This window comes from Epinephelus fuscoguttatus, linkage group LG13 (genome assembly GCF_011397635.1).
Source record: "Epinephelus fuscoguttatus linkage group LG13, E.fuscoguttatus.final_Chr_v1".
In the NCBI taxonomy this organism is placed as follows: domain Eukaryota; kingdom Metazoa; phylum Chordata; class Actinopteri; order Perciformes; family Serranidae; genus Epinephelus; species Epinephelus fuscoguttatus.
The window spans coordinates 5,374,936-5,400,830 of record NC_064764.1 but is presented as its reverse complement, the minus strand read 5'-3'; the positions used below and the strand labels follow the sequence as shown (position 1 = coordinate 5,400,830).

The following is a 25,895-nucleotide window of genomic DNA, read 5'->3' as shown; positions in this document are numbered from 1 at the left end:
GCAGTCTGAGGAAGAGCATCACGCTCGAAATGTCACGCATAATAAAAATTGCATACGGGAGCTTTTGGTGTGCAGATCGCTTTTTTCTTTTTCATGGTTTGTTTTCTTTCCCACCACAAACAAACCATGGACCAGAGTCCATGTTGAAGCACACCAACACCCACCTTTACGAGCAGTCTTGGTCCAGTTGTTTGGTCCACACCAGGGTTTGATTGACAGCTTTCACACCAGCCCAAACACACCACACTAACCACACAAATGGACCAGAATTTGTTTTAACCGAACAAAACAGGACAAGTGTGAAAACACCCTTAGTGTTGCTTTGAAATAGCATATCAAAGCCAGAGATAGTGGGACATATGTTTCTAAAATCAGGATGTTTTTTTAAACCTTTTACAAATATTTGGACTTTTAAGTTTTAAAAAGACACAGAGACATACAGGTGTCATCCAGCCACAATTTGTATTATTGGTCTGACACATATCTTTCACGCTTGGGTAATTTGAGTGGATGTTTTCTGGACTTAATCTCTGAATAGAAACTGAGTCAGCAAAGCATATTCAATTTTTAGTCTAAATGTATGCTCATACAATAGATTACAATGGCTATGAATATTAACAAGATGTCCGCGTGTTCCTTTATTATGAGCTTAACTGAGAGTAACTGTACTTGTTATTTGTTTCCCCTTTAAACCTCCCCTGTCTCATCTTTCCTTCTTGGTTGTTTGTTACCATTTCAGCTATTAGGAGACTCCAGGAATAAGGTAGTTGGTCATTTTACATACTGTTCGTGTATCTATGCCATCATGCACTAATCAAGTTGAGAAAACAGTAATGCAGCTTGACTCATCAGATTGGCTCATGACACTCCTCTACCCCAGCCCCTGTTGTTCTTCTTTTTGATTGAATTTTACCTTGAATGTTTTTGTCCATCGCATTGCGGTTGTGTGCATCTACAGTATTGCACCCAGCTTCTTTTTTTTTTTTTTTTTTTTTCACCTTGTGATATTATTGAACCTCATTGTTTTGGTGCATTATTCATATGTGATCATGAGATAAATATGCTCTACTCTTTGAAGTGTCCCCCACTGCATTGCATTTGTAATCAAGACCTTTTGCTGACTTATGGCACTGCTTGACTGGCTTTTGATTTGAAACAACAAAAAACAGTATAACTTTCAACTGAGGAATTAGGCACCACAACTGGGTATGTATCCAGTTTGCCCTTAAACTTAAAATTAACATCCAGAGAACTGTACAGGAAACTGCATGGCTCCCTGATGCAACTGGCAACCTTTTTTTAATTAGACTTTTACATCAAGACTGAGTTTATTTCCCTAAGCTCTTTTCCTTCAAAGCCTGTCTTACATTTTCTTCACATTCTCTTTACTCCCACAGAGGAAGCCATTGAGGCGGAGGTACGAATCACCAGGGATGTACTCTGATGATGACGCCAACAGCGATGCTTCCAGTGCCTGCTCTGAGCGCTCATATGGCTCAAGGAACGGAGGCATCCCTCATTACCTGCGCCAGACAGAGGACGTGGCGGAGGTCCTGAACCACTGCGCCAGCTCCAACTGGTCAGAGAGGAAGGAGGGCCTGCTGGGCCTGCAGAATCTCCTCAAGAGCCAAAGAATACTGAGGTGGGATTGGGTTCATGGATCTTGACTAAGGTGTCAAACCATGCCAGACAGGAAATGTGAGCTTTGCCCAGCTCACTCAAGTGTGACCAAGAGCTTAGACTGTGTGTCATCTGCTTCAAGGAAGATGTTAATGTGTCATAGGTCTGAATGGTACAATAAGAGAGAGTAGGCAGCAATCTCTAGATAGCAACAGAATCAGGAGTTTTGCCTGTTACTCTTTACAGGAGTCAAGGCACAAGGATATGAAAGCACACAGGGTTGATTCTCTCAGTATTGCCAAGATACAAAAATTAGTTGCATTAGAAGAGAGTCCCTTGACTGTAAGTTGCAAATAAAGGGTCTTTAGTATCACTTCCTTCCACTCCACGTAACATGAGCAGGGCATAAACATACTGTGTGCACTTGAACAATTTTGACATAAATGGCTGATTGCCCAGATAATTTACTCCCCACTGAAAAATACCTATAATGGGTTTGTCCGAATATCCAAACATGTGAGTTGTCAAGTGCCTACTTGTCTGACATACTTTAGATAATTGCCACAAAGACAAAATGCCTGTAACCAATTGACAACCTCTGAGGCTGAAAAATTAATCCAACATGGAAGGGTTATGCATAATTATGGGCGGGCCACTTTGAGTGACAGGCTGTCTGGTTATGATGTGTTCAGCTTCTCAGTCAGAGCCGCCCCTTGTTCATCCAAAGCGTCACCCTCTCACCCAAATATGGTCACTTCCGGTTCCAAAAACCAATGGCAACAGGTGAAATGCAGAACTTGAGGTCTCAAAGTGGGAGTGCACAAACCAATGGGTGATGTCACTGTTGCTACATCCACTATTTTTATATGTACTTCAACTGGCCAAGTGTAGCAAAGAAGACGTGATAAATTATGGGATGCATTTCGAAAAGTGTGCATTAGCTCTACTATGTTGGCATTTTCCCCAACGTGAGACACTTTTGCCTATTACCTGGTGGCACTTGACCGAGCACTTAATTGCTGAATACCTCAAGTGTGGGACAGAGCTATTGTCAACTGAGCTATTGAACAATGCTGAAGGGATAACATCAGAGTGAGTGGATGTCTCTGTTGTTGTACAGTCTTTGTAAGAGCATGTATTAATTTAGTAAAAGGCTGGAACTATAGGGGCTAAACTGCTGAGGGCTTTATGATTATCTGAGCTTTGATTTTTGAAGGAGTAAACAATAGCACCTCCCGAGATCTGTAGACACATGAAAGAATGTAAATACCAAGCTCTGCTTTGGAAGAGCGATTCTTGGATTTTAGCAAAATTATGTCTGTCCTTTTAACATGAGAAATACATAAAGCATTTTGGCGAATTCTTCCCTGCTTTACTTACATTCTGTTTTTGTTTACTGCAGCCGTGTGGAGCTGAAGAGACTCTGTGAGATCTTCACAAGGATGTTTGCAGATCCACATAGCAAGGTAAAGAGGATGACTTGTACTTACCGAAACATTTCAACTAATTATGACTTAGTGCAAAGGCATGGTATTCAAAATACAGCAACAAATGATGGAGCTGTGACTCCCTTGAAACTAATGGAATGTCTTTTGTTGCATGGTCTGCCGTGCTGTGGATTTAACAACAGAGAGTAAGTGTGTTTTTTATCCGTATTGCTACAGACATTAACCCACATCCATCTGAACGTGAGCAGTTTGATCTTGTTTAAGTCAAATAAAGCAGTGTCGTGTGAGAAATGTTTGAACCGTGCATATGTTCTCAGGTGTTCAGCATGTTCCTGGAAACTCTGGTGGACTTCATCACAGTACACAGGGAGGACTTGCAGGACTGGCTGTTTGTCCTGCTCACTCAGCTGCTGAAGAAGATGGGCGCAGACCTGCTGGGCTCCGTCCAGGCCAAAGTCCAGAAGGCCCTGGATATTACAAGGTCTGAAACGCAAGCCACGCATGACTGTCCGGGTTACAGGGAGGGGCGAGCAAAGATTAGTGGCTGTTGTGCATTTCCAAGGGATAATGAGGAAATATCACATTATTTGAGATTAGTTTTCCATTAACCATGTAGTGGAATGTAAACATTAGTAATTGTCTGAATGATTCCTGTTTTGGAGCTTCTTTGTCACTCAGTGTGTGGTTAACTTTTAGAGTAAAACAACCAATAGCAAGAGCCTCACAACCTCTAAGTAATATTTCTGTACAAATTAAAACTGACAGGTTGTCATGGAAATAGCAGAAAAAAGTAAATGTCTTATTTCTTTAACTTTGTCAGGGAGTCCTTCCCATTTGACCAGCAGTTCAACATTCTGATGAGGTTCATCGTCGATCAGACTCAGACACCTAATCTGAAGGTAAAGTAAAATCAGGAGGACTGATTCTGTTTGTAGGCGACATGAAATTGATTGGTTAGTATGACTGATGCAACTTTTTTAAGATGTGACAGAAATTTTTTTGCCTTTAGGTTAAGGTGGCCATTTTGAAGTACATTGAGTCCCTGGCTCGGCAGATGGACCCGACTGACTTTGTCAACTCCAGCGAGACGCGTCTGGCCGTATCTCGCATCATCACCTGGACCACTGAACCCAAAAGTTCTGATGTCAGGAAGGTAGGCCGTGATTTGTTTGTCCTGTATATCTCCATTTACAGCGGAAATTTCTTTGATTAGCCAAAACCTTTTCCTCCGGAGTAATGTTTAGGTCTTTCTTATTTTCTTATTTTAAGCAAGACAACTGTACATCACATTTTTAAATTTACCTCTTTTATCTATATTATAGGAGTGTATAGAAGCTGATAACGTCCGTGCTTGCACTTATTTTTTAATGCCCTTATCTCAAGAAGTTAATTATTTCATTATCTTGAGATAACAAAGCTTGTTTTCTTGGAATAATGACTTAATTTATGTTGATTCTGGAGAAAACAAAAGGCTGATTTCAGCCTTCAAGATCACTGTCAAGGACTCTTTTTAAATGACAAGAACTGATCTGACTGCTATCTCTAGCAGAAAGACACATTGCAGTTTTTATCGGTGTTACAGTCTGATGCGTTCAAAAATGGGTACTCCTGCTCTGAGATTTTCATCTTAAAGTAGTTGCTGCAGTTGCCCAGATGCCCTCCAAGAGGAAATTATTTTTTGTGTTGCGGTGATAACGGGTTGGTTATTTTGTTATCTTGAAAAAGCGAAATAATTTAACTCTGAATTTTGAGAAGACGGCATTAAAAAAGTAATTGTAAGTGCAGCCTTTCTTGGATTCCCTAAGAGTGACTAAAGAATGTAAACTATTATTGTAGTTTTAGGTTCAACTTGTAGAAAAACCTGCAACTTGCAAAAATAATTATTTTAATGTTGTAACATTTTGGTAACTAGACCTTCCCCTTCTAGTTATGGAAACGTCGCAGCATTAAAATCATTATTTTTGGAGGTCAAACAGTGTGCGTGAGTTTTTCAACAAATTGTGTTGTGCTTGTTGCTCTCCTACACATCTGTTTGGATATAGATGTGCAAATTACTCCTTTGTTTTGAGTTTTAGGTTCAAACAAGGTGTAATTCGGCACACATAATCCTTATGATGCAATGTCACATTTCTGAACAGTAAAATTTAGGGCCCATAATGAGTGAAAAGAGGACACATTAGATCTCACATCGAAGCCATTTTGCCCTCTATAATTTGTTTTGTTTGTTTTTTGTGTAGAATGGCCATAATCTACAAAGGAATTTATGCCATACTAAACAAGTATAATAACATTACCAGTGGGCAAACAAAGATTTGCAAAACTAATTGCTTTGAGACTTACGTTTAGTGTGAAGTTACGTAACATAGTGTGAATGAGATGTATATTGTTAATTAATTTTAGAATATTTATTTATAGAGCAGGTCCATTATTCCAAAAAGATAATTTTTTGCTTGACAATTAATCAGAGGATACACTCGACAGGCAGTGACATCTTGTATACCTCCAGACTTTTTTCTCATTAGAATTCTTCAGCCTGTGGTGTTTGTTAAGCAACAGTTGTAAACTTTGATAATAGGCACTCTCCGTGTGGATGGCCTTGGGTCAACGGCCCATTATCTTCCTCTTGTCTGACACGCGTCATATGTTTTCCCTCTGTGTCCCCTCCTGTTTGTTTTTCCACCGCTGTTCTTCCAAATGAAATCCTCACCCAGTGTCAAATCAGGGCCCCATGTCCAGGCATGCTGCAAATAAGATAAAGACGATATACTTATTGTGTCTGTCGCTGAAAGCAACCCTCGCTTAAGTTTGTTTTCATGGGTACCAGTATCCATTACCGGAGGTTTGATCCTCACCGTATTGGTTTGTGCTAGGTTGTTATGAAAGATTGGTTCAGTGTTGCATCCAAGTATGATGGTGGAGGACCTGTGTCATGCTGTAATGCCCATTCTGCCTTGCCACTGTGCCCCAGACCCTTCAAAACTGGGTGAGCGAGGAGCTAGCTGGCAGGTCCAGTACTGCAGCCTTACTGTCTGCTGAGGGCAACCAGGAAGAAAGGTGTAAGCAGGTAGAGCCCACTCCAACAGTCAATCACAACACAACACGATAAGCACGCAATGCCCCGCCTGCCCGGTACCTAACCAACATCTTTCAAGACAATGAAAACTCAAGTGTGGCATCTGTCACTCACCTCTACCATTTACGCTCCAGCTGTTTTTTGCTGTAACAACCTAAAAAATCACTCTGTGCCTTGCAAATTGATCACTCACCAAACAGATTGAGCTTGTTGTGCAACCACAAAAGACTTTGGTTTAACCTTGGTATTTGTCGGAATGACAGGAGATGCTTGTTGCTTTGTATGAATGGGCTTGTGAGCCAACCTTATTGCTCAACATTGATAGGAATGCTGTTTTGTTACTACTGTGTGCCTAACACGTTTTGTTTGTTTGTGACTCACCTAACCTCTCATCCACCTGCATACCTGCATGTTGTTAACATTTTGTTTTTGTACAAAAAGAGAAATTCAAAATATGTATATAAACTAGTTGAGCTCAAGCATATAATTAAGTTATATCTGTGGGCATTGTGCCAAGTAACAAAATTCAAAATATATACATAAGTACATCACATGATGTATGTATTCATTTGCTTTTGTCCAAAGCAACATTCAATAATTGTATTCAGTGAAAAACTGAACATTATAAACTTCATAAATGTAGAATTTATGGCAGAGCTGTTGTATTAAATTACAATAGGTTGTACAGGTGTGCCTAATAAACTGGCCACTGACTGTGTTCCATGTTTCATCCTACTTGAGTTTGCCAGCCTGAGGCATATAAAGATTGATTTATTTTTTGTCAATCAATCTTTAAAACATTATTTAATTTTGTCATAACTCAGTCAAACCAGAACATGCCGGCATCACATGCATACTGCTGGAATCAGAAGATCTAGCTTCAGGTTACACTTCCTTTTTTATCCTCTAGTGATGTTTTTTAAAACCTGCACCAACCCAGCCCATTATGAGAGCCAGTCCACCATGCCTGACCCGTAAACGTATGTGTTAATCATTGACCCAAACCCGCAAAACCTGCAGAGCTGAAAGTTTCTGATAATGACCATCACATTTTCTGTTTTGAAAAGTACAAATATTAGCATCGTTTAAGTGGTAACCCCCTAAGTCTAATCTCAAGTGCACAGCTGATACGTACGGTGGTTTTTTTATATGACGTTATAGAAGTGCATATTTAAAGGATTCATTGTGGACAGAGAGGCACTTGCTTGCTGTTAAGTCACAGTGTTAGGCCTACATATTTGCAGAGGGAAATATTTTTGCCAGATATTTAGATATCTCGGACTTCAACAGACTTTTCTGGTCAGAAACTGGATAAAGAAAATCCTGAGCACAGCAGCGCTGATGATAAAGCTGTTTGCTGTGTGAAAAAGAAAGGGAGCAAGATGGAGAGGGGAAGAGATTATTGCACAATGTTTCTGTAAGTTACTATGATAACTTACTCAGAGCACTGCTTTGTCTCCTCCTTTATAACCTGCCCACCTGAAACCCACAATATTTTCTAACAAGCTGACCCGAACTGCCTGACACATGGGTCAACCTGCGGGACCCGCTGTGGGTTGACCCTGCAACACTAGCATCTATGATGTGTTTCATGTTTATTACAACCTCAGATTCTGCCTCATAATTCTCAATTTAGACTTCTCTTTAGCATCAAAAGAAATTAAGGTGATTATTGTCTGTATATCCAGCAACCAGGAACTGATGGTAGCTACTGAAGCAGATTCACCAAAATGTAAATAAATAAATGCCCTAGAACAACCTGGCTTATGTATGAGTTAGCAACATTATACTTACATCACCTGAAAGATAATTGGAACCCTATTGGCAAGCTCAAAATGTACCCATGCCAAAAAGGAAACAAGAAGAAAGAAAACTTTTTTTCAGGCATGTAGTAGTGACACCGCCATGAACCTATAGATATACAGTACATGTAAGAAAAACACAACAAGCAAAACCAGGTAAGAGTTAGGAAGTTGCCATAACCAGTATCACAAAAATGGATTGTTATCCCTCATATGTCTCCTAGAGTAAAACATTTCAGAGCAATTTTGGTTGCAGTTTCTGTCATAATACCGTATGTACTGCCTTCTGATAACCCAAACCATCTTGGTTCTGTGAAACGTATGTTCCCCAGCAACAATAGCAAACAACTATTTTCCTGAAGTTTGATCTGTACTCACTTGCATGTTGCAACATTGATATATCAACAGTGTCCTTGACTAGTTGTAGGCTTTACTCTATTAGTTTTCCACTGAATGCTGCTTTGAACTCTCACCTTTTAACAGTTTCTTTCAACAGGCATCTGCAAGTCTACCGAAATGTGCACTGAGGGGCTAAAAAGGTGGTTTCCATGGTTTCAGAATTGCTTTGACCTTTATTAATTGTAATCTTTGAATCAAACTGGTCTTTTGGGGCTGGTTGCACCAACAACTCGGTGGTCTCAAATTCCGACCTCATACATGTAGTTATGCCAATTGCACCATCTTAAGCCTACTTCTCGCTAAGACCAGGCATAATTCTTACATGCAAACATAAAGCCTCGTCTTTTCCTCAACTCAGCTTGTTGAAGGAGCGATCAAACAAACGTTTACAATTGAAAATGTCCGGTATCAAGAAAGATAGCTCTTTAGTTAGTCAGTAGCAGCACATTAAGCAGCAGAACAGAGTCCACCAGGAATGAGTCCTAAAATTCAGAAATTACTTTTGCATTTTAGCACTTCCAGTTCTGTTGTCTCAATTCAATGGGTTTTATGAATGGCTTTTTGGTCAGATACCTGAAATAAGGTCTGTGATAACACAAGCTCAAGAGACTTTCACGATTTGTTCTATGATGCTCAATGATAACGTTGCTGCAAATGAAAGATGATTAGTAACACAGCGATAGAATTTATCAGTGTATCCTAGCAACGCATATGCTGCTGGGCAATGGCCGTAGTTGCTGGGAATTCACATGAACGTGCATTGCTGTGACCAGAGGTAGTTAACACTAGGCTTAAGTTTGGTTGGTGCAACCAACTTGAAGTTTGTTTCAAAGACTGGCCTTCACAAAGACCGACTTAACAATCAGGACCAGTTGGTGCAACCGGCTCTTGTGGTTTTACAAATGACACAAAAACGGCAAATATTACAGCAGGTCATTAATCAGTCACAACCTGTATGATCTGGAGTTTTGTAATCATTTAAGATGTCAGTACAGCTCCTCTGACTCCCTGTGAAGAAATTACTGTTGGAAATACATGGTCAGGGTACTTGTGGAACCAAGGAAACCATCTGACCCTCAAAGCTGTTGTGTCCTCCATGCTAACCTGTTGTACTGCACTACCTCCAGGCGGCCCAGGTGGTGCTGATCGCTTTGTTTGAGCTCAACACCCCAGAGTTCACCATGCTGCTAGGAGCTCTCCCCAAAACCTTCCAAGATGGAGCCACCAAACTGCTACACAACCACCTGAAGAACTCCAGCAATACCAGCAGCAGTGTTGTAAGTCAAATGAAACACTGTAGTATTTGATGGCATTCAAACAAAAGCCCAACTCAGATGAAAAACTGTGCACTAATCCTCAAAAGGTGACCATACAGTAGTAAACACCATGCTAAACGTTTGTAGACCAGCAGGACCATCAGACAGCAGAGTTGCCACATTTAGACTTCATCATTGTTTACTGTGTTCCAGGGGTCTCCGAGCAACACCATCGGCCGGACGCCAACACGCCACACCCCCAGCAGAACCAGCCCCCTCACCTCTCCAACAAACTGCTCCCACGGAGGACTGTCTCCAAGGTAAACTATTATTTATAACACACATCCTGTAGTAGTGCATGGCTGTGGTTTAACCATATGGATACTACTGCTGTCCTGATCGCTCATTTGTAGTCAGACTAACACACAACGTAACAGGCGGGTTGGTAGAAGCATGGTACTGTGAGCTCCTCAGAGTGGTTAGAACTTTCTCTCTGTATGTTTGGGTAGAAATAAAAAGCCAAACCTTCTTTTCTTCTTGTACAGATCAAATACAACTTACAGAACACCTCTTACGCACTCAGCTGATTGATAAAATATTATTGCCTTTGAAACAGTTGGTGCTGTGATAAAGTGATAATCAGGCTCTTTGATGTTATCTTATACAGGGCCTTATCAGGGCTAACATAAAATAAAAAACAGAGAACAAGCAGGATTTTTATTTTTGCCTTTCACTTTTTCCTGTGCTAGTGGAAGATCTTTTCAGATGGTAAGCAATATTCCACCTCCTTACCCGCTTGAATCTGCTGGCTCGCATGTGAATAGACAGGCAGAAAGCACTCTGTGACTCAACACCAGGAGTGCTATGCTATCATATATCCCGTATCACAGATCAATTTGTTGACACACAGTGGCATCCCAGTCTCTGATGCCAGCCACAGGCTGTTATTGTTTATAGCTAAAGTTAATTAAATTAGCACGTTTGTAACATAGCCCAACTTAAGTTAAAATGATAGATAATGTTTCCTGATGCATCCAGTCTTTTTCTGCTGCTCTGCCATGCACAAGCCCTCCTTTACTGTCACGATAACTGTTTAGAAAACAGTTGCATATTTCAGGGATTTCACAAAGGATGAGGATCAGTCTCTTGTCCATCGATTTGCACTGTGTGATGGGTAGTAAACAGTTCAAGACAGTTCCATTCTGGCTGTGAGCGAGCATGTGCGTGAAAAGAGCACATGACTTTTTCAAGGGATTGCCCCAAGGCGGTTAAAAAAAGGAGAAGTGCACAGTGTACTTTCACAGTTAAATCTGATCTGCACCTGCTAAACTGCTCAATAGCTGGGGAACTATCGTAGAACATGGGGAGGATTGATTCATTTCACTGAGGCGTCCACAGTCAGCCTTGAGTCGGAATATATTTTAGCCTATACTACAAAAAATACATGGTTGAGAATCATAACACTGCAATTATTAAAAAAGGCCCTTACTTAAGGACCATAAACAAATGCTTTTTATTTGAAAATGTTGTATTGTATATCAGCATTGTGTAATACCCCATATCTCCCATGGGGTCATAGGGCATGTCCCAGACTAATTTAAATAGCCCTGGTTTGTGCCTGCTTGTTGCCTGTGCCTTCATATCTGCCCACTCGCCTTTCATTAAAAAGGATTTACTTGATGCGTGAATTGCTTTACATCTGAAAAGACCTAATACAGCCAGTGACTGATTATAGCAGTTCCCTAAAATACAGTTCAATTCTATCTGACTGAGCAGCTCATTCACCTGAGGCACTGTACAGTCTTTTTACCTGCAAGCAGAAACCCATAAACACTTGTAAAGGAGCTACTGATTTTCCTGGTAATAACTTTATTTGAACCTGAAGTGCACTTCATGTTGAGATCATTCTGGCTAAAACGTGAAAAATGGCCCCTCACTCGTGATGGGGAAAAAATTTAGTTTAAGCTGACTTTGTGGGATTCTGCTACTTTTCAAATCTCTTCTTTAAATTAACACTTTCATTTAACCTTAAAGCTCAGACTAGTTTCTTTTTGTCTTTTCTCTTTCTCCTCCTGCACACTCGTGTTTCTCTTTCTCCTCCTTTCTCTTGTCTCGTCTTGTGGTCTCCACTTGTTCTTGATTTCCATCCGCCTTGCCCCACTCTCTCACTCCTGTCTGTCCATCCTTCCCTCCCGGCTGCACTGTGGCAACAGTCGGTTATGGGGTTGGGGTGTCGACGGACTGTCAAAGCATCCCCCTGCCCCTCCTCCTCCTCCTCCACCCCACTCCACCCCTGCTGCCCCCTCCCTAAGGGTCCTGCGCAGAGCATACTCACCCAGGTAATGAGGTGGGCTAAGACACAAAGGCAATTATTCCATCAAAGAAGCCAGACCCTGATCCTTTTCCTATTTCAAAATTTCTTTTTCAAAAAACAGTTGAGCATATCTTTCAATGTCTGACTGAATACATATTACTCCATCATCACAAATCAAATGATAAGATTATTTTACATTGCTTCTAAGGTTTGGTTAATGCTGTGTTGTTTGTCCAATTAAAAATATACAATAACACGAAGGTTTACTTACACCTGACCTTTCCCTTTCTAATAACTAACCAGTTTGAATGTCAAAAGCAACATTTAAGCACTTTGCATGTTGGCAACACAAAAGCCTGCCTCTTCAGACATACATTTCATATAAATCTCCTGTGTATTTCTCTCTGTGTTTGTGTGTGTGGTAGCATGATGGAGTATGACACAGAAAACATGAACTCTGAAGAGATCTACAGCTCGCTGCGAGGCGTCACTGAGGCCATCCAGAGCTTCAGCTACCGGAGCCAGGAGGACTTGAATGAGCCAATCAGACAGGAGGGCAAGAGGGATGATGCTGTAAGTTTAGTATTTTTCAATCTGGACTCTATTCTATTTTTGTGTCTAAATGAATAATGGAAACAACAATTTTTGAAACTGCTCCAGTATTGAGTGAGAGTGCTGCAGCCGGCAGCAATGTGAGAGAATGTGAGTGAGTAATTATAAGCTCTAAGGACAGTATGGTAAGGATCCCTACAGAGATAGACCTTTTGGATGTAGTGCTAGATCCTTTTCACCAGACTCCATTTAAATAAACTAATTTTGGCATGTATAGAGTCAGCATATTTCATATCTAAGTGGGTGAATTAAGGGTTTGTCTCAACCGGAGTTAGTGAAGCAGTGGAAAGACAAACCAAGACAGCTTCCGTGACTTTTATTGTAATTCCATTGACTTTGAATGAAGAATGTTTTACGACGATAAAATTACTTTTAATTTAAATGGAGTCTTGTGGGATTGGCGACAGCGATTTCAGGGCTGTCTCTGGTATTAATCAGTAATATTGCAAACACAAATTAAACTTTTGGGAGCCTACCAGAAAAATAAAATCAATTGCATTTTCAGTCCACTAGACACATGTTGCTGCAAAAAATGATTTAAGTGACATGAACACACTGAAAATGTTATCTTATTAGATAGAAGAAGATGTCAACAACATATTTCTTCATTTTGCAGTTGAAAAGGTAACAAATCGCAATATACTGCATTATATGTTATCGCAATACTGTCAAACACTTGAAATACCAACCCGAGCCTCTCAGTGGCAAAAAAAGGAGATTTGAGAGTACATAAATTGACTGCGCAAGTATCCCTGCATTGTTAGATTGCGGCCTTTATAGTCACTGCGGTAGTCTTGGTCAATACTAGACCATAATCAAAAATTATGTTTCCCATTAGTGACTTAGACACAAAAACATGGAGAAATATGAATCCAACATTGAAGCGTTGCAGCTGCATGGGATAAAAAAAAGGAGCTCATCATATTGGATTGGCCTGTTCTGTTTTATTTTTTTTTTTTATTCTTTTTGGCTAAGTGAGACTGCTGAAACATCACAATCTTTGCTGCAGTTACTAAATCCATATTAGAAGTTTGGAGTCAGGCCAGCGGGATACAGGTAGGAGAGAGGTAGGGGAATCACTGGGAGGTCGACAGCTGGTACTGGGCTTCTGTATGGAGTTTCTCAAGCAGCAGTCTCAGCACAGAGCTCCTGTTGTGTAATAGCAAATCAAGTGATTTGAGCACTGCAGGTGCTCCCAAGGACAAACAATTTTGATAATCCTGTCTCATATTCTCCCTCCTCCCACCTACCCTCCTGTCTTACAGGCAGGAAGAGAGGGTGTAGCGTCCTCTCCCGGCTCTGACGCCCGCCTTGGCTTAGACGTGGTGGAAGGGGGTCGCACCGCCTTAGACAACAAGACCTCGCTACTAAACACGCCATCACCTCGATCGTTCTCTGGGCCACGGAGCCGTGAGTTCGCTCCCTATGGTTACGGAGAAACCATCTGCACATATGACAAGAGCGCCCTGAAGGAGGCCGTCTTTGATGATGACGTGGAGCAGTTCCGCGACTGTGAGTTCATGTGATAATTAAGCAGTTAAGGGTGGTGTTTGAAGAGGTCATTATTGCAGCAGACTTCTTGCATGAAACAAAATTTGTATGTTTGATATTGAAGCACACAACACTAAGATATGTTGTTACATTCTCTATTGAAAAGTCTTCCCATGTACCACTAAAGTGTTTCGATAAGAATTATTCAGTATATGTTTACAACAAGGGTCACAGTGTTTCATACTGTTGAGGTTTCTGAGACACATAAGTGAAGAAAAAAAAGACATTTTATTAATGTGTGTGTTTCATTTTGATGAGAATGTAATTTTTATGCCTCCACACTGGCGATAGCTGTGGCTGAAGGCATTATGTTTTTCAGGATGTCTGTCATTGCTTACGTATGTATATCCCATTCTTGTGAACACGATGTCTTAAGAATGCCTTGTGGGAATTTTTTTCAAATTTGGCACAAATGTCCACTCAGACTCAACAATGAATTGAAAGGTCACACTGACCTTGCATCCACCTTATTGTCATTAATGCGATATCTCAAGAACACCTTGAGGGAGTTTCCCCAAATTTGGCACAAACGTCCACTTGGACTCAAGAATGAACTGATTAGAACTTGGTGGTCAAAGGTCACTGTGACCTCACAAAATATGTTTTTGGCCATCACTCAAGAATTCATATGTAATTATAACAAAATTTAACACAAATGTCTAATAGGATAAAATGGTGAAGTGATGATATTTTATATCCAAAAGTCAAAGTTGAACTTAACTGTGACATCATAATGTTCTGCCTAAAACATTTCTCTAGCCATTACTCACCATCATATCTCAGGAACAGAAGGGGAGACATTTGGTCGTATAGATCTTCGGCCAGGGGGCGGGAGCAGGAGGAGGCATCTATATATTCGCAGGCATGGATGTAACTGTAACAACTTCACTAGTCTGTGGAGGCAAACAACCACAAGGCATTAATTCTAGTTTGTTGCTGTTTTATGCCTTTCATAGTTCTGATAATAATGGTGAAAAAATGTCATTGGAATGAGGAGTTGTGCTCACCTCATGCATCTGTGGAAAAGATTTACCAGCCAGCAGTCTTGACTTCTTCTTTATCATCCTGCCAACCTATCTGTTGTCCACCATTCCCCCATTGTGTAATATGTCGTGTTGTTTTGACAACAAAAAGGAAGACACTCTGTAAGGTTACTGCTGTTAGGCTGTGTTGAGACCTGAAAGAAGAAATGACCTCAACCACCAAAAGTGTAATAATTATTTGTAGCCAGCTCTGACTCGCTTGGTTAGTTGGCTAATTGTTGAGACAAAGAGGTGAAACTTGTTTACCACAAACAAAGGTGTGTGTGAGTTTGACTTGTGTTGCAACAGAGGAGCTGCAGTTTGTGTGTCAGTTGATGTTGTCGTCATCACATCCTTTGCTCTGCACCCTCCTGCCCCCCCCCCCCCCCCCCCCCCCCATGTCCCTCACCTCCCCATCTCCACCTTCATCCCTCCCCTACCCCCACCTCCCCTCATCCTCTCCAGGCCGACGTCAGGAAAGTGGTGAAAACAAGATGACGCTCCCCAAGGTCTTTGCTCCTGGTAAACATGACTGTCTGAGAAACTGACTGACGGACTTTATGACTGTGTGACTGATTTACTGACTGTACATTCACTCCACTCACCCTTTGTGTGTGTTTGCAATCAGCTCTTTCAATTCCCATTACATCTTATCATGGTCTTCTAACTCCACCTAATACCTGTGTGTTCACTAACTTGTCCTGCTTTTGATGCACAACTAGCTGGCAGCTTGATGCTTGTACTGATGGTTGTGATGGTTGTGCTCTGGAATGAACTGAAAGTTTGGATGGTTGTGTTAGTATGTCTAATACTGCTTCAGCAGTCCAGCATATGGCATACAGTATTGAAATACATTATATTCTCATCAATTGTATATCTCTTGCAGACACGAGCAGCCGCAGAACACAATACATGACATTAGCTTAATAACACTAACACCTATAAACGAGTGTGGAGCTCTGATTGGGCCAAAAAATCAAGCCTGACCACATAACCTGCATAAATTCTGTCCAAGCTAGTCCCGACCCCAACCCACGGCAGCAGTTTTTGGCCCAAGCCTGAATAAATACCTACATTTTTATGAGAAAGAATATATTCCGTTTTGTTTATTATATGTTAGTAATATTAAAACATTTATCACAAGGGCTAAGGGCTGACGGTTTTCCTCACACCACTTCATCTTGTGCTCTTTCTTCTGTTACTTCAGTAGTCTGTTGTCTCGTGCAGTTAAGAGGTTTGGTAGAGCAGGCTGCGCCCCTCGTGCAACCAGTGTGCACGACAGTCCATGGCAGTGCACACACAGATAATGATCCCCTCTCTCCGCTGCATGTTACGCACATCTCTCCCACTACCAACCAAATCTCCTTGTAGCCCCTCCCTCTCATTTCTGTCCCTCTCCTCATATGTTCTTTGTCTCACCCCCAGTTCTCCACTATATTTCTCCATCACTTTTCCTCTCTCAGTTGAAGTCCCTCCCTTTTTCTCCCCCTTTCCCTCTTGATTCAGTCCATTAAAACTCCTGCTGTGTGAGAACTGCCAGTTTCATTTAAAAAACAAAACAAAAAAACAATGCACCGCTAAATTAGCGTGACCCCAACCCGATTCAAGCTGGGGAGAATGATGTGAAATTACAGCTCAGCCCAACCCGTACCAGGCGACTGATGTCAGGCCCAATCAGCCTCAGGCAGAAAATCAGAGCTCTAGACCAGTGATAAAGGGCACAAGGACATTTTGTCAAACCTGACATGAACAATTATTGTCAAAATAAAATACACATTTGAATTAGGTTTTATACCCATCCTTCCACTGTCTACCCTTAAATGTCAAAAACTATTTTTGAATGGTCACGTTTTGAAAAATTTCTAAAATGTAACATTTAGGCCCATAGTGCCAGGATTTCAGGCGCTTGCTTATCTAGCTTTTAACTTGGCCATGCATTCAGAGATGTATTTCCCACACCAAACGCATCACAGTATCACAGCGACATCTTGACATGTCATATCACAGTTTATAATTAGTCTTAAATGAGAAAGTTTCTCCTAACAAGTGAAAACATGTATTTTAAAAACAGGATTTGTTTTACAGTAAAGTTTAAAATGAGAGAATGCTAATTATCTCGCAGCAGTGGTTACATTTTTTTCTTTCTAGTCTTGATAAATTAATTAAAGGCTGATGCTGGTTTAAATGACACTAAAGTTTGGATTGTTTTTGTTTTTTTAGCTGTGTCAAGATTTTAGTAGCTGTATCTGTGATGTGCAATTTAATGTGTAACTAATTACTGTCATCCTCTCTTTGGCAAGCAGTCGGTCAGGACCACTCAGACATGGTAGCCGACCTGCTCAAGGAATTGTCCAATCACAATGAGCGTTCTGAGGAGCGTAAAGGCGCCTTGGTGGATCTGCTGAAGATCACACGAGAAGACAGCCTGGCTGTGTGGGATGAGCACTTTAAAACCATCCTCCTCCTTCTGCTGGAGACACTGGGTGATAAAGATGTATGTTATTTGATGGTTCTGCATGTAACTACAGAGGTTTACTAATTGTCATACAGTAAAACTATGTGAATATTTGTGTGCGGAGGATGTTGAGTGCCACTGAGTTTACCAGGCATCAGTTTGAATCACACTCGAAATTCAGTAAATGTACACACCTGTGGATCTCCGGTAAGGATATTTTTTTTTACTTTTAAGTAATTGCCCATGCCATGTTTCCCCCAGCACACCATCCGAGCCCTGGCCCTGCGTGTGCTCAAAGAAATTCTGAGGAACCAGCCGGCCCGCTTCAAAAACTACGCTGAGCTAACCATCATGAAGACCCTGGAGGCTCACAAAGACTCCCACAAGGAGGTACACAGCTCCCACATAACCACTGGACAACAGATAAACCTGCATTAACAACCTGAAATTGCAAAACTGACATATTATTTCTATTTAATGTTTAAGTAAACTGTTCCTTGTTTTATACATCCAGCAGATACAGAGCAATGTCAGTATTTGTGTCAACCTGATGAATCCAAGTCCGATATTCAATCTCCTTTTAGTTCTGTTTTGGTCTTCATCATACCCTGAGGGAAATACTGTGACCCCTTTCAGATTATGCATTTGATCCATTGTTAATATTAAAAAATATATATATATCAGTCCCTCCAGGACTTCACGGGCTGTTTTTGGGATCCTCATTGAAGTTGTGGGGGCAAGTGAAAATTGCAAAAAATAGTTGTGATGCTGTCTCAGATTCTGAACGTATTATTATGAATATTTCCCGCAGAATAAGAATCTATTTGTGATGGTGTGGGGGTGGTTGGCAGCAATGTGGCTGCTGTTCGATGCAGCGCTGAAGTACTATCCCTGTGAGAGGCTCTGCTCCTTGTCTCTACGCCCGGTTAGCACAGCACAACCGGATCTCATCATTACTCGTCATATTTTGCCGCTTAGGCACAAGCCCCACAGCAGCAGTTAACATCCAACACCGAGCCATTAATTTTGCACCGAAATGGCTTGACTCTGCTGTTAGTCCTGTTAGTAACTGTTGGGTAACGTTAGCTTTGTGATAGTAACAGTTAGCCCTGTCACTGTGTGTGTGGGCTGAAGTGAATCAATTTGCAGTTCTACAATGAAAAGAGATTTGACCTGTTTTAAATGGTCCAATATGTGGGAAAGTTGTGATGATTGGACAAAATTGCAAGGTTGCACAGAATTCACAAGGATTGACTGAATTTGTTGTGATTGCAATATCATGAAATCTTGGAGGGACTGATATGTATTTGTGCAGCTTTAAAAAGAGGGGATCACAGCCTCTCTAACACAGTTCTACTTGGTCACATTCTTTTTGATGGTACTGAGATGTAAACTTACATTTTCCTCTACAACATCATAAACCACCAATAATTGTGTTTCCATGCTAAGGATGGTTGAACTTTCAAACTGTCTAAAAAAATACATATTTTAAAACATTTCATAGTGTGTGTAGCACTATGCACATGCCAACATATGGCAAGCCTAGAGTTCAAACAGTGAATAATATTTAGTTTTAAAGGGCTCTCTAGTGCCCTCGTCATTCAGACAATCTGGTTATTGATAGAAAAAAAATAACCTCTGCATTTGACCTTTAACTAAATTAAACAAAGGCGAAAGCTTGGGGGTGACGCAGGATAACTCAGGTAACCCTCCTGCCAGGCGGTCAGTGGGCACAGAGAGTGGGCAAACAAAGATCAAATGTTGATAACACATTGAACATAGAATACACAAAATAAACACTGAGACTACCCTTTGATGAAACCTCCTGATCAATAATCATCCACAGTGTGGGATGTAAAATCATGGCTCAAAAAATTAAACTTAACCATCAAAAATACACCATACAGAATAAAGAAATATTCTTCCAAGGGTTCTCAATACTTTTGATAAAAAAGTGAGTTATTACAGAATACTCTATTCTGCAGATGTGGGATTTTCCAGCAGAGAAAGTCTTTAGATATTTAGGTCTGTTAAAGTTTTATACAAGGAGATATCTGTGATGGAAGATGCCTACTTGCTAATATCCCTGTAAGGCACCAGTTTCTACCCAGTGGTACAATACAAAAACTGATACATAATTCTCTTTTTTCAGCATTACTGATATTAATGTGTAGTATTTGTTCATGTGCTTTTAGGTGGTGCGTGCAGCTGAGGAGGCAGCATCCACCCTGGCCGGCTCCATTCACCCAGAGCAGTGCATTAAGGTGCTGTGCCCTATTGTGCAGACAGCCGACTACCCAATCAACCTAGCTGCCATCAAGATGCAAACCAAAGTCATTGAACGCATCGCCAAGGACTCCTTACTGCAGCTGCTGCCTGACATCATCCCCGGACTCCTACAGGTCTGCATCTGAACTAACTGCTTATTGCATTTAAGACACAGCAAGAGTTTTGAAGGAAAGATAAATGTGGATTGTTATATTTACACGTTTTTATGGATTACATTAGTTTTGATTTAATTCTGTTAATTGTTCAAAAAATATCTCTATCTTTCTTTCAGTCACACTCATTCAATAAAAAGGAATGAAATAAACCTAATTCCTAATTTGTATGGTCAAATAACATGAAAGCCAGAGCGTTTTGGGGACAGCAGAGCAGAAACATCCTTGTCAACTCCAAAAAGGCATATTTGGTCAATGTTCATATTTGGACACTGGGCACTATTTGCCTTATTTGTCCCTGGAAATGTTTGCGTGTACTCTGCACTCTGTGCGACTCCTCCCATGTTCCTGCTGACCCCTCATTTGTGTGTATGCGTGTGCACGTGTGGTGCCTGACGCCGCTTTGTTTCTCCACAGGGCTATGACAACACAGAGAGCAGCGTTCGCAAGGCCAGCGTGTTCTGTCTGGTGGCTATCTATTCTGTGATTGGCGAAGATCTCAAACCCCACCTGGCACAGCTCACGGGCAGCAAGGTAATGACTGTGCCAATGCTTTGCAGGAACACATTTAAACACACACACACACACACACACACACACACACACACACACAATTTTACCAACATCTCTTGAACAGATGCAGAGCCTTATCGTCTTCCCATGTTGTTATTTCTCAGCAGGTTTTAACCGGTTGTCCAATTATAAAGCACGGGGTCATATTTGCCCTACTTTCACTACAGCATGTGTCCTTGGGTTATGTAAGGGTTGAGATCTGAGGGTCAGGTTCACCTGAATGGAAGGACCCTCCCCTTTTATAATTTGGACAGCTGGTTATCGACTGAGCGTACCTGAGGAAGCACCGTCACATTCTCAAGTTGTACCTTGAGATATAGTTACAATAACTTTGACTGGATCCAAATAATCCCAGAAGAAAGCAACTTTTTCCTCTCATTACATGTTGTGAGGTCCAGCCAGGATGTAAAGGAAAATTTTTACTGATTTAGGAATGTACATATTCAAAACTATCCAACTGAACATACAGTCAATAGCCCTTTTTACACTGCCTCTTCAAGGCGAGAATTTTACACTATTATGCCACCTTGTTATTCTGTATAAAGGGTGCAATGGCAGAATGAGGGGCAGAGTTGTCTCACCTTTAAGCTGGTATCAGGGAGAAGTAACAGCACTGAAAAGGGACAGCCAGCAGGATTGGACCATGGGTGGCACGGGTGTGATATTTTGACGACATATTATGCATGCAACCTACCATGGGAGATTTAAAAAGTAGCTGATAGCAGTTAGTAGCTAATCCATATAACAGGGACAGTAAATGATTGTAACTGACAAGTTAATGCCATTGTTATTGTTTATGAGGCACTGCCGACTCATGTTAAATTTCACACTAGTGGCCAACACTGTGTTACACATCGCGCTGGTTTGCTTCCACATTGTTGGCATGCTATGTCAAATCACACACAAGAGTAGATGATCCCACCGTTGTTTGGATCTGTGTAAAAATAAATGCAAAGGCAGCATGAAGGAAGGACTTACGGCATGATCTCTGTGTAAAAAAGGCTTAACAATTGACTTAACTCCTCTGCTGAGGAGGTGCCATAGACAGTGCTGATCATTACTAAATATCTGATACTTGTGCTAATTATAAGCATGCAGCGTTGAAGGCACCCTTAGTCATTATTAATGAAAACAATTGCTTGTGACTTACATTGCAGTTCTCCCTAATTAATTAGTTTTAGTTGTGCTTTTCTATTTTCATTTTTCTTGTAGCAGTTAACTGTCACTGTAACATATTTGCAGCACACCGTTACTTACTGTAGATCTCGAGCTCAAAGCTCAAAGCTTAAGGTCACTGTGTCCTCAAAAAACATGTTTTTGGCTTTGACACAGAAATTCATTCACTAATTATAACAAATTTTCACACAGATGTTTAATAGGATATAATGATGGTGTGATAACATTTTATATCCAAAAAGTCAAAGGTCAGCCTCACTGTGACATCATAATGTTCTGCAAAAACGCTTTACTGTACTGACATTATTCAACGTCATATCTCAGAAACAGAAGGTGAGACATTTGGTCAGATAGGACATTGTTTGGACTACTGGGGATAAGGAATAGTGGGCCATCAAAATAATGTCATGACACCACACCCGTTTGGGTACCACTGACTTACATTTTTACCTTTTGGCATTGAGTTTCAAACAACATGATCAAGAAGTCTTGCTTCTTCAAAATGAAGGGCTCCTAAAGAAGTATATTAATACCTGAAAGGGATGTCAGATGTGATACTCCTTCAAATATGTAATGGCACTGTGCTTAGGAAAAGATCAACATATCTTGTCTTTGTTGTTTGCAGATGAAGTTACTGAACCTGTACATCAAGCGAGCCCAGACGACCAACAGCAATAGCAGCAGCTCCTCAGACGTCTCCTCTCACAGTTAATGGAGGGAGGTTTCATTTGAAAACCCTGTGGATGGGCGCTGTTGGAGGATTTCCAGGGCAAAGCTGTGCTTCTTTCAGACTTCTCCGTCTCTGAGCTTCCCCTCCTCCTCCACATCACAACTTGAGCACCACCACGCTTTTCTCCATTTTAAAGGAGATCCTGTCAGCAACCATTGTCATTCAGTTCCTCCTCCCCACCTTTTGCTCTAGAAACTTATGAATGTAACTGTGGATTGGGTTTAAACCAGTGGGGAGGAAATCAACACATTCTGAGTTTTTGGATCTAGGAAATGCACTTTCTGTTCCTCCTCGGTTCCCACGACCTCCACACCGCCTTTTATCTTTGCGTGTTTCTCCTTAAGCCCTCAGATTTGGTAGATTAAAGAGTTCGTACATGATGGCGTGAAGTATTCATGATCAGAGGGAGAAATTTCTGTCAGATTGAGTACAGTTTGGGATGATATGTCATTTGGCTGGCCCAGTGATGGTAACAAGCTCATAGGTTTTGGGTTGAATTGTGGTTTGGGAAGCATAAAACCAAATATTGTTAGGAAAAAAAAGAAATGTGTAAAGGAACAAAGTGACAGAAAAAAGGAAGTACTGTATGAGAATTTTTAGTTCATGTTTTAAGTTTATTGATCATGATTGTGGCTCGCAGAAGTCCATGCATCGATTGTTGTCTTTTTTATGCTAATCTGTAACTAAAAGTGGCTTAATCAATTGAATCCCCCCTTACGAAAACAACTGTTACATTTAAGAAGGTAACAAGGTGCCAAAAGATACATTTTCAGCGACAGAATTGACAATCCTTAAAATTTTGTGCAGATTTTTATTTTCAGGTACGGAAGAAGAAATCGGTGGTAGACTGCACAATAAAGTTGAATTTGTCTTGAAATTAACAATCAGCAGACAGTAGAAAAATATGAAAAGTTCAATTGTGTTGCCTGCATTTTCTCACTCAACTTTCTGCATTAAGTTCAAAAACTGTTTTTGTTGTTTGTTTGTTTGTTTTTAAACATACTTTCAGAAATGGTTGCCTGTTGGTTGCCAGTCTGTGGCATCTTACCTGTAAAACTCTGAGGTTGCTGCTCAGTAGAGTGACTCTGTTTGAAGAGGAAGTCCTTTGTAAATATTCCACATTTTTCCTGCTTGGAGTCAGGAGAGATCCAAGCAATCCCAGACAGTCAGAAAGACATTACCAGGCCTTATTCACTTCGCACACTAATGTTAGTCGATTGGGACTGCAGAGAGTGGATGGGATGTACAGCACTGTAACTCTTGGCTCTGATAAAAAAAACAAAACAAAAAAAAAAAAACAATGTGAATCAGCAGGAAAACAGACCCGCGGCAGTGTTCTTGACCTGTGACGATGCAAATACAGTATTTGTTGTTTCCTCTGATCTCCTTCGGTTCCCCTTCACGTAACCACAGCTTCTGCAATAAATCCACAATTAAAGGTATTTTGTACATACACTTTTTGACCACTGCTTCGCAAGGTTTTACATTATGTCAATGGAGAAAAAAAAAAGAAAAGTGAACAGGTTGACTATCACTTTTTTGCACGTTAGCAAAAATAGCTTGCATGTATCCTGCAGCACATGCCAACTTGCTGTTTTGAAGGGCCCAGGTTTTTGGCTGTTAAAGTGCACTTGTGACATCACCTGATTACTCATCTCTGATTTAATGTTTCAGCAGAAGAGGTAGTCACATTAGTCACACACATATGTAAAAGGTACAAAATGGAGATTTAAGCTGGTAGAAGTATCCAGGCGAGGTACTGAGAAATTATACCTCTGGACACGGCTGTGATTTATTGTTGGGATTTTTTTGTTTTGTTTTGTTTTTTTGCTTTTTTTTTCCAAGTGTTAGATTTGAGGTATCAAGAAGCTTTAAAATTTTGGATCTTGCACTGAGATCTCTCTTTAAGTTGTTGGGTTCCCGACGTTTAGCCCTAAGAGATATGACTCCAGCCATGGATCCCTGATTTTGAAAAGTCTCCCCTGTTTGATCAGATTTTTTTATTGCTGGATATGATTTAGATGACCGTGGTACAATTAATCTACTGTAGGAAGAGATCAGTCTCATGCCTTTTAAATTCCGTTATCTCATTTGCTAAATCCTGGCAAATGACTCATAATAATAAGGAAATGGAAGTATTTCTGATATCACCTGGGGACAGCCTGAGTCCTTGGATGGACAATTTTGGACTCTTGGACTTTTCGTTGAGTAGTGTTTTCATTCAGGGAATCCACTGAGAGTTGTGGTTATTTAAGTAAATGAATGTACAGACTTAATATGTGTTATAATTAGCTTTTTAAGTATTGGTACTGAAACTGACTTCAGCAACATGCAGCCCTGTACACTCTGTAACATGCCTGTCTGCACTCTACCTGACTTTTCTTTCTCCTGAATTCCCTCAACAGGTTCAGACCGTTAATCAGCCTCGTGTTGTTTTTCAGCCAATTAAAACAAATCTACACATGGTGTGAGGGGGAAAGTTCATCAATCAGCAAACTACCGGCCACTAGCATATGTTATCACATTACTGGTCCTAGAAACAGACTACATGGTATTCCTTGCAAACTGTTCACTATGCATGTTCTACAGTACACTGTCTTTCTTTTGTCTCAATCAGTCATGTATACCTGTATTTATATATTTTATTTGATCTTATTTTATTTTGTTCTCTCATGATTAAACTGTACAGAAGGGTTTCTTTTGTTAACTTCCACCTGTGATAGGTTTGCAACAATGTAAAGAAATTGTTTGCTCTAGAAATAAACAGACTAAGAACTGATCTGAACTGAAAATCTTTTGGTTATTCGTCACGACATGTAGTTTAATCTTATCTAAATTTAAAGGGGGCCTACACCCATTTTCAAAATTCATACATGCTATTCCCATGGTCTAAGACTGGGGAAAGTTAACCATTAATTAGTTAACCACCAAGACTACTTTTGACTGGTTACGCATGTTGGTCTGTGGGTTAATTTTCCTACTCCTCAGTTGCACTGCGCATGACCTGGCTCAGTTTGAAGCTAGCTAGTGGGGTCGCTCACTGCTGGTAGTGCCATCGCAACCCAGTGGCATTGCTGTAGAAACATTGTGCCCATCCTTCTGTTTTCTTTCAGGTCCTGCCCTGTTACGTAAAACACCTTTTAATATTGTTACCTGTAGTATGTATTACTGTTAGTTCTTTTAGCATGGTTAGCACCGTTATCAGTGACAGCAAATCTAGTGGTGCTAACATAGTTAACAGTGCTGAGGGGGTAGTGCGACTCAAAATGAAAATGAAGCAGCTTACTCGCAAGGGCTACCAGGGGCAATGCCATCCCGCTATCATGGGTTGGAACCATAGACTGTAAAAATAATGGTCATTGCTTCCATGTCATCACCCACTGCTTTGTGAACTCCTGTACTGAAGCCTCAAGTTCAGTATTT

At 40.7% G+C, this 25,895-nt stretch overlaps 1 protein-coding gene across 1 annotated transcript in view; it reads left to right on the top strand.

The window, feature by feature from the left end:
- The window catches only part of clasp1a (cytoplasmic linker associated protein 1a), a 139,819-nt gene extending 114,568 nt beyond the window's left edge, over nt 1-25,251 (top strand). The window contains exons 26-41 of the mRNA XM_049594919.1: nt 740-763; nt 1,398-1,642; nt 3,023-3,086; nt 3,386-3,549; nt 3,889-3,967; nt 4,078-4,221; nt 9,470-9,619; nt 9,812-9,918; nt 12,338-12,485; nt 13,790-14,036; nt 15,563-15,619; nt 17,398-17,591; nt 17,814-17,942; nt 19,748-19,954; nt 20,411-20,527; nt 22,368-25,251. Of these exons, the coding sequence (XP_049450876.1) occupies nt 740-763; nt 1,398-1,642; nt 3,023-3,086; nt 3,386-3,549; nt 3,889-3,967; nt 4,078-4,221; nt 9,470-9,619; nt 9,812-9,918; nt 12,338-12,485; nt 13,790-14,036; nt 15,563-15,619; nt 17,398-17,591; nt 17,814-17,942; nt 19,748-19,954; nt 20,411-20,527; nt 22,368-22,454 (2,163 nt within the window). The 3' untranslated portion in view covers nt 22,455-25,251. The remainder of the gene's footprint in view (nt 1-739; nt 764-1,397; nt 1,643-3,022; nt 3,087-3,385; nt 3,550-3,888; nt 3,968-4,077; nt 4,222-9,469; nt 9,620-9,811; nt 9,919-12,337; nt 12,486-13,789; nt 14,037-15,562; nt 15,620-17,397; nt 17,592-17,813; nt 17,943-19,747; nt 19,955-20,410; nt 20,528-22,367) is intronic.
- Nucleotides 25,252-25,895: the final 644 nt, after the last annotated feature.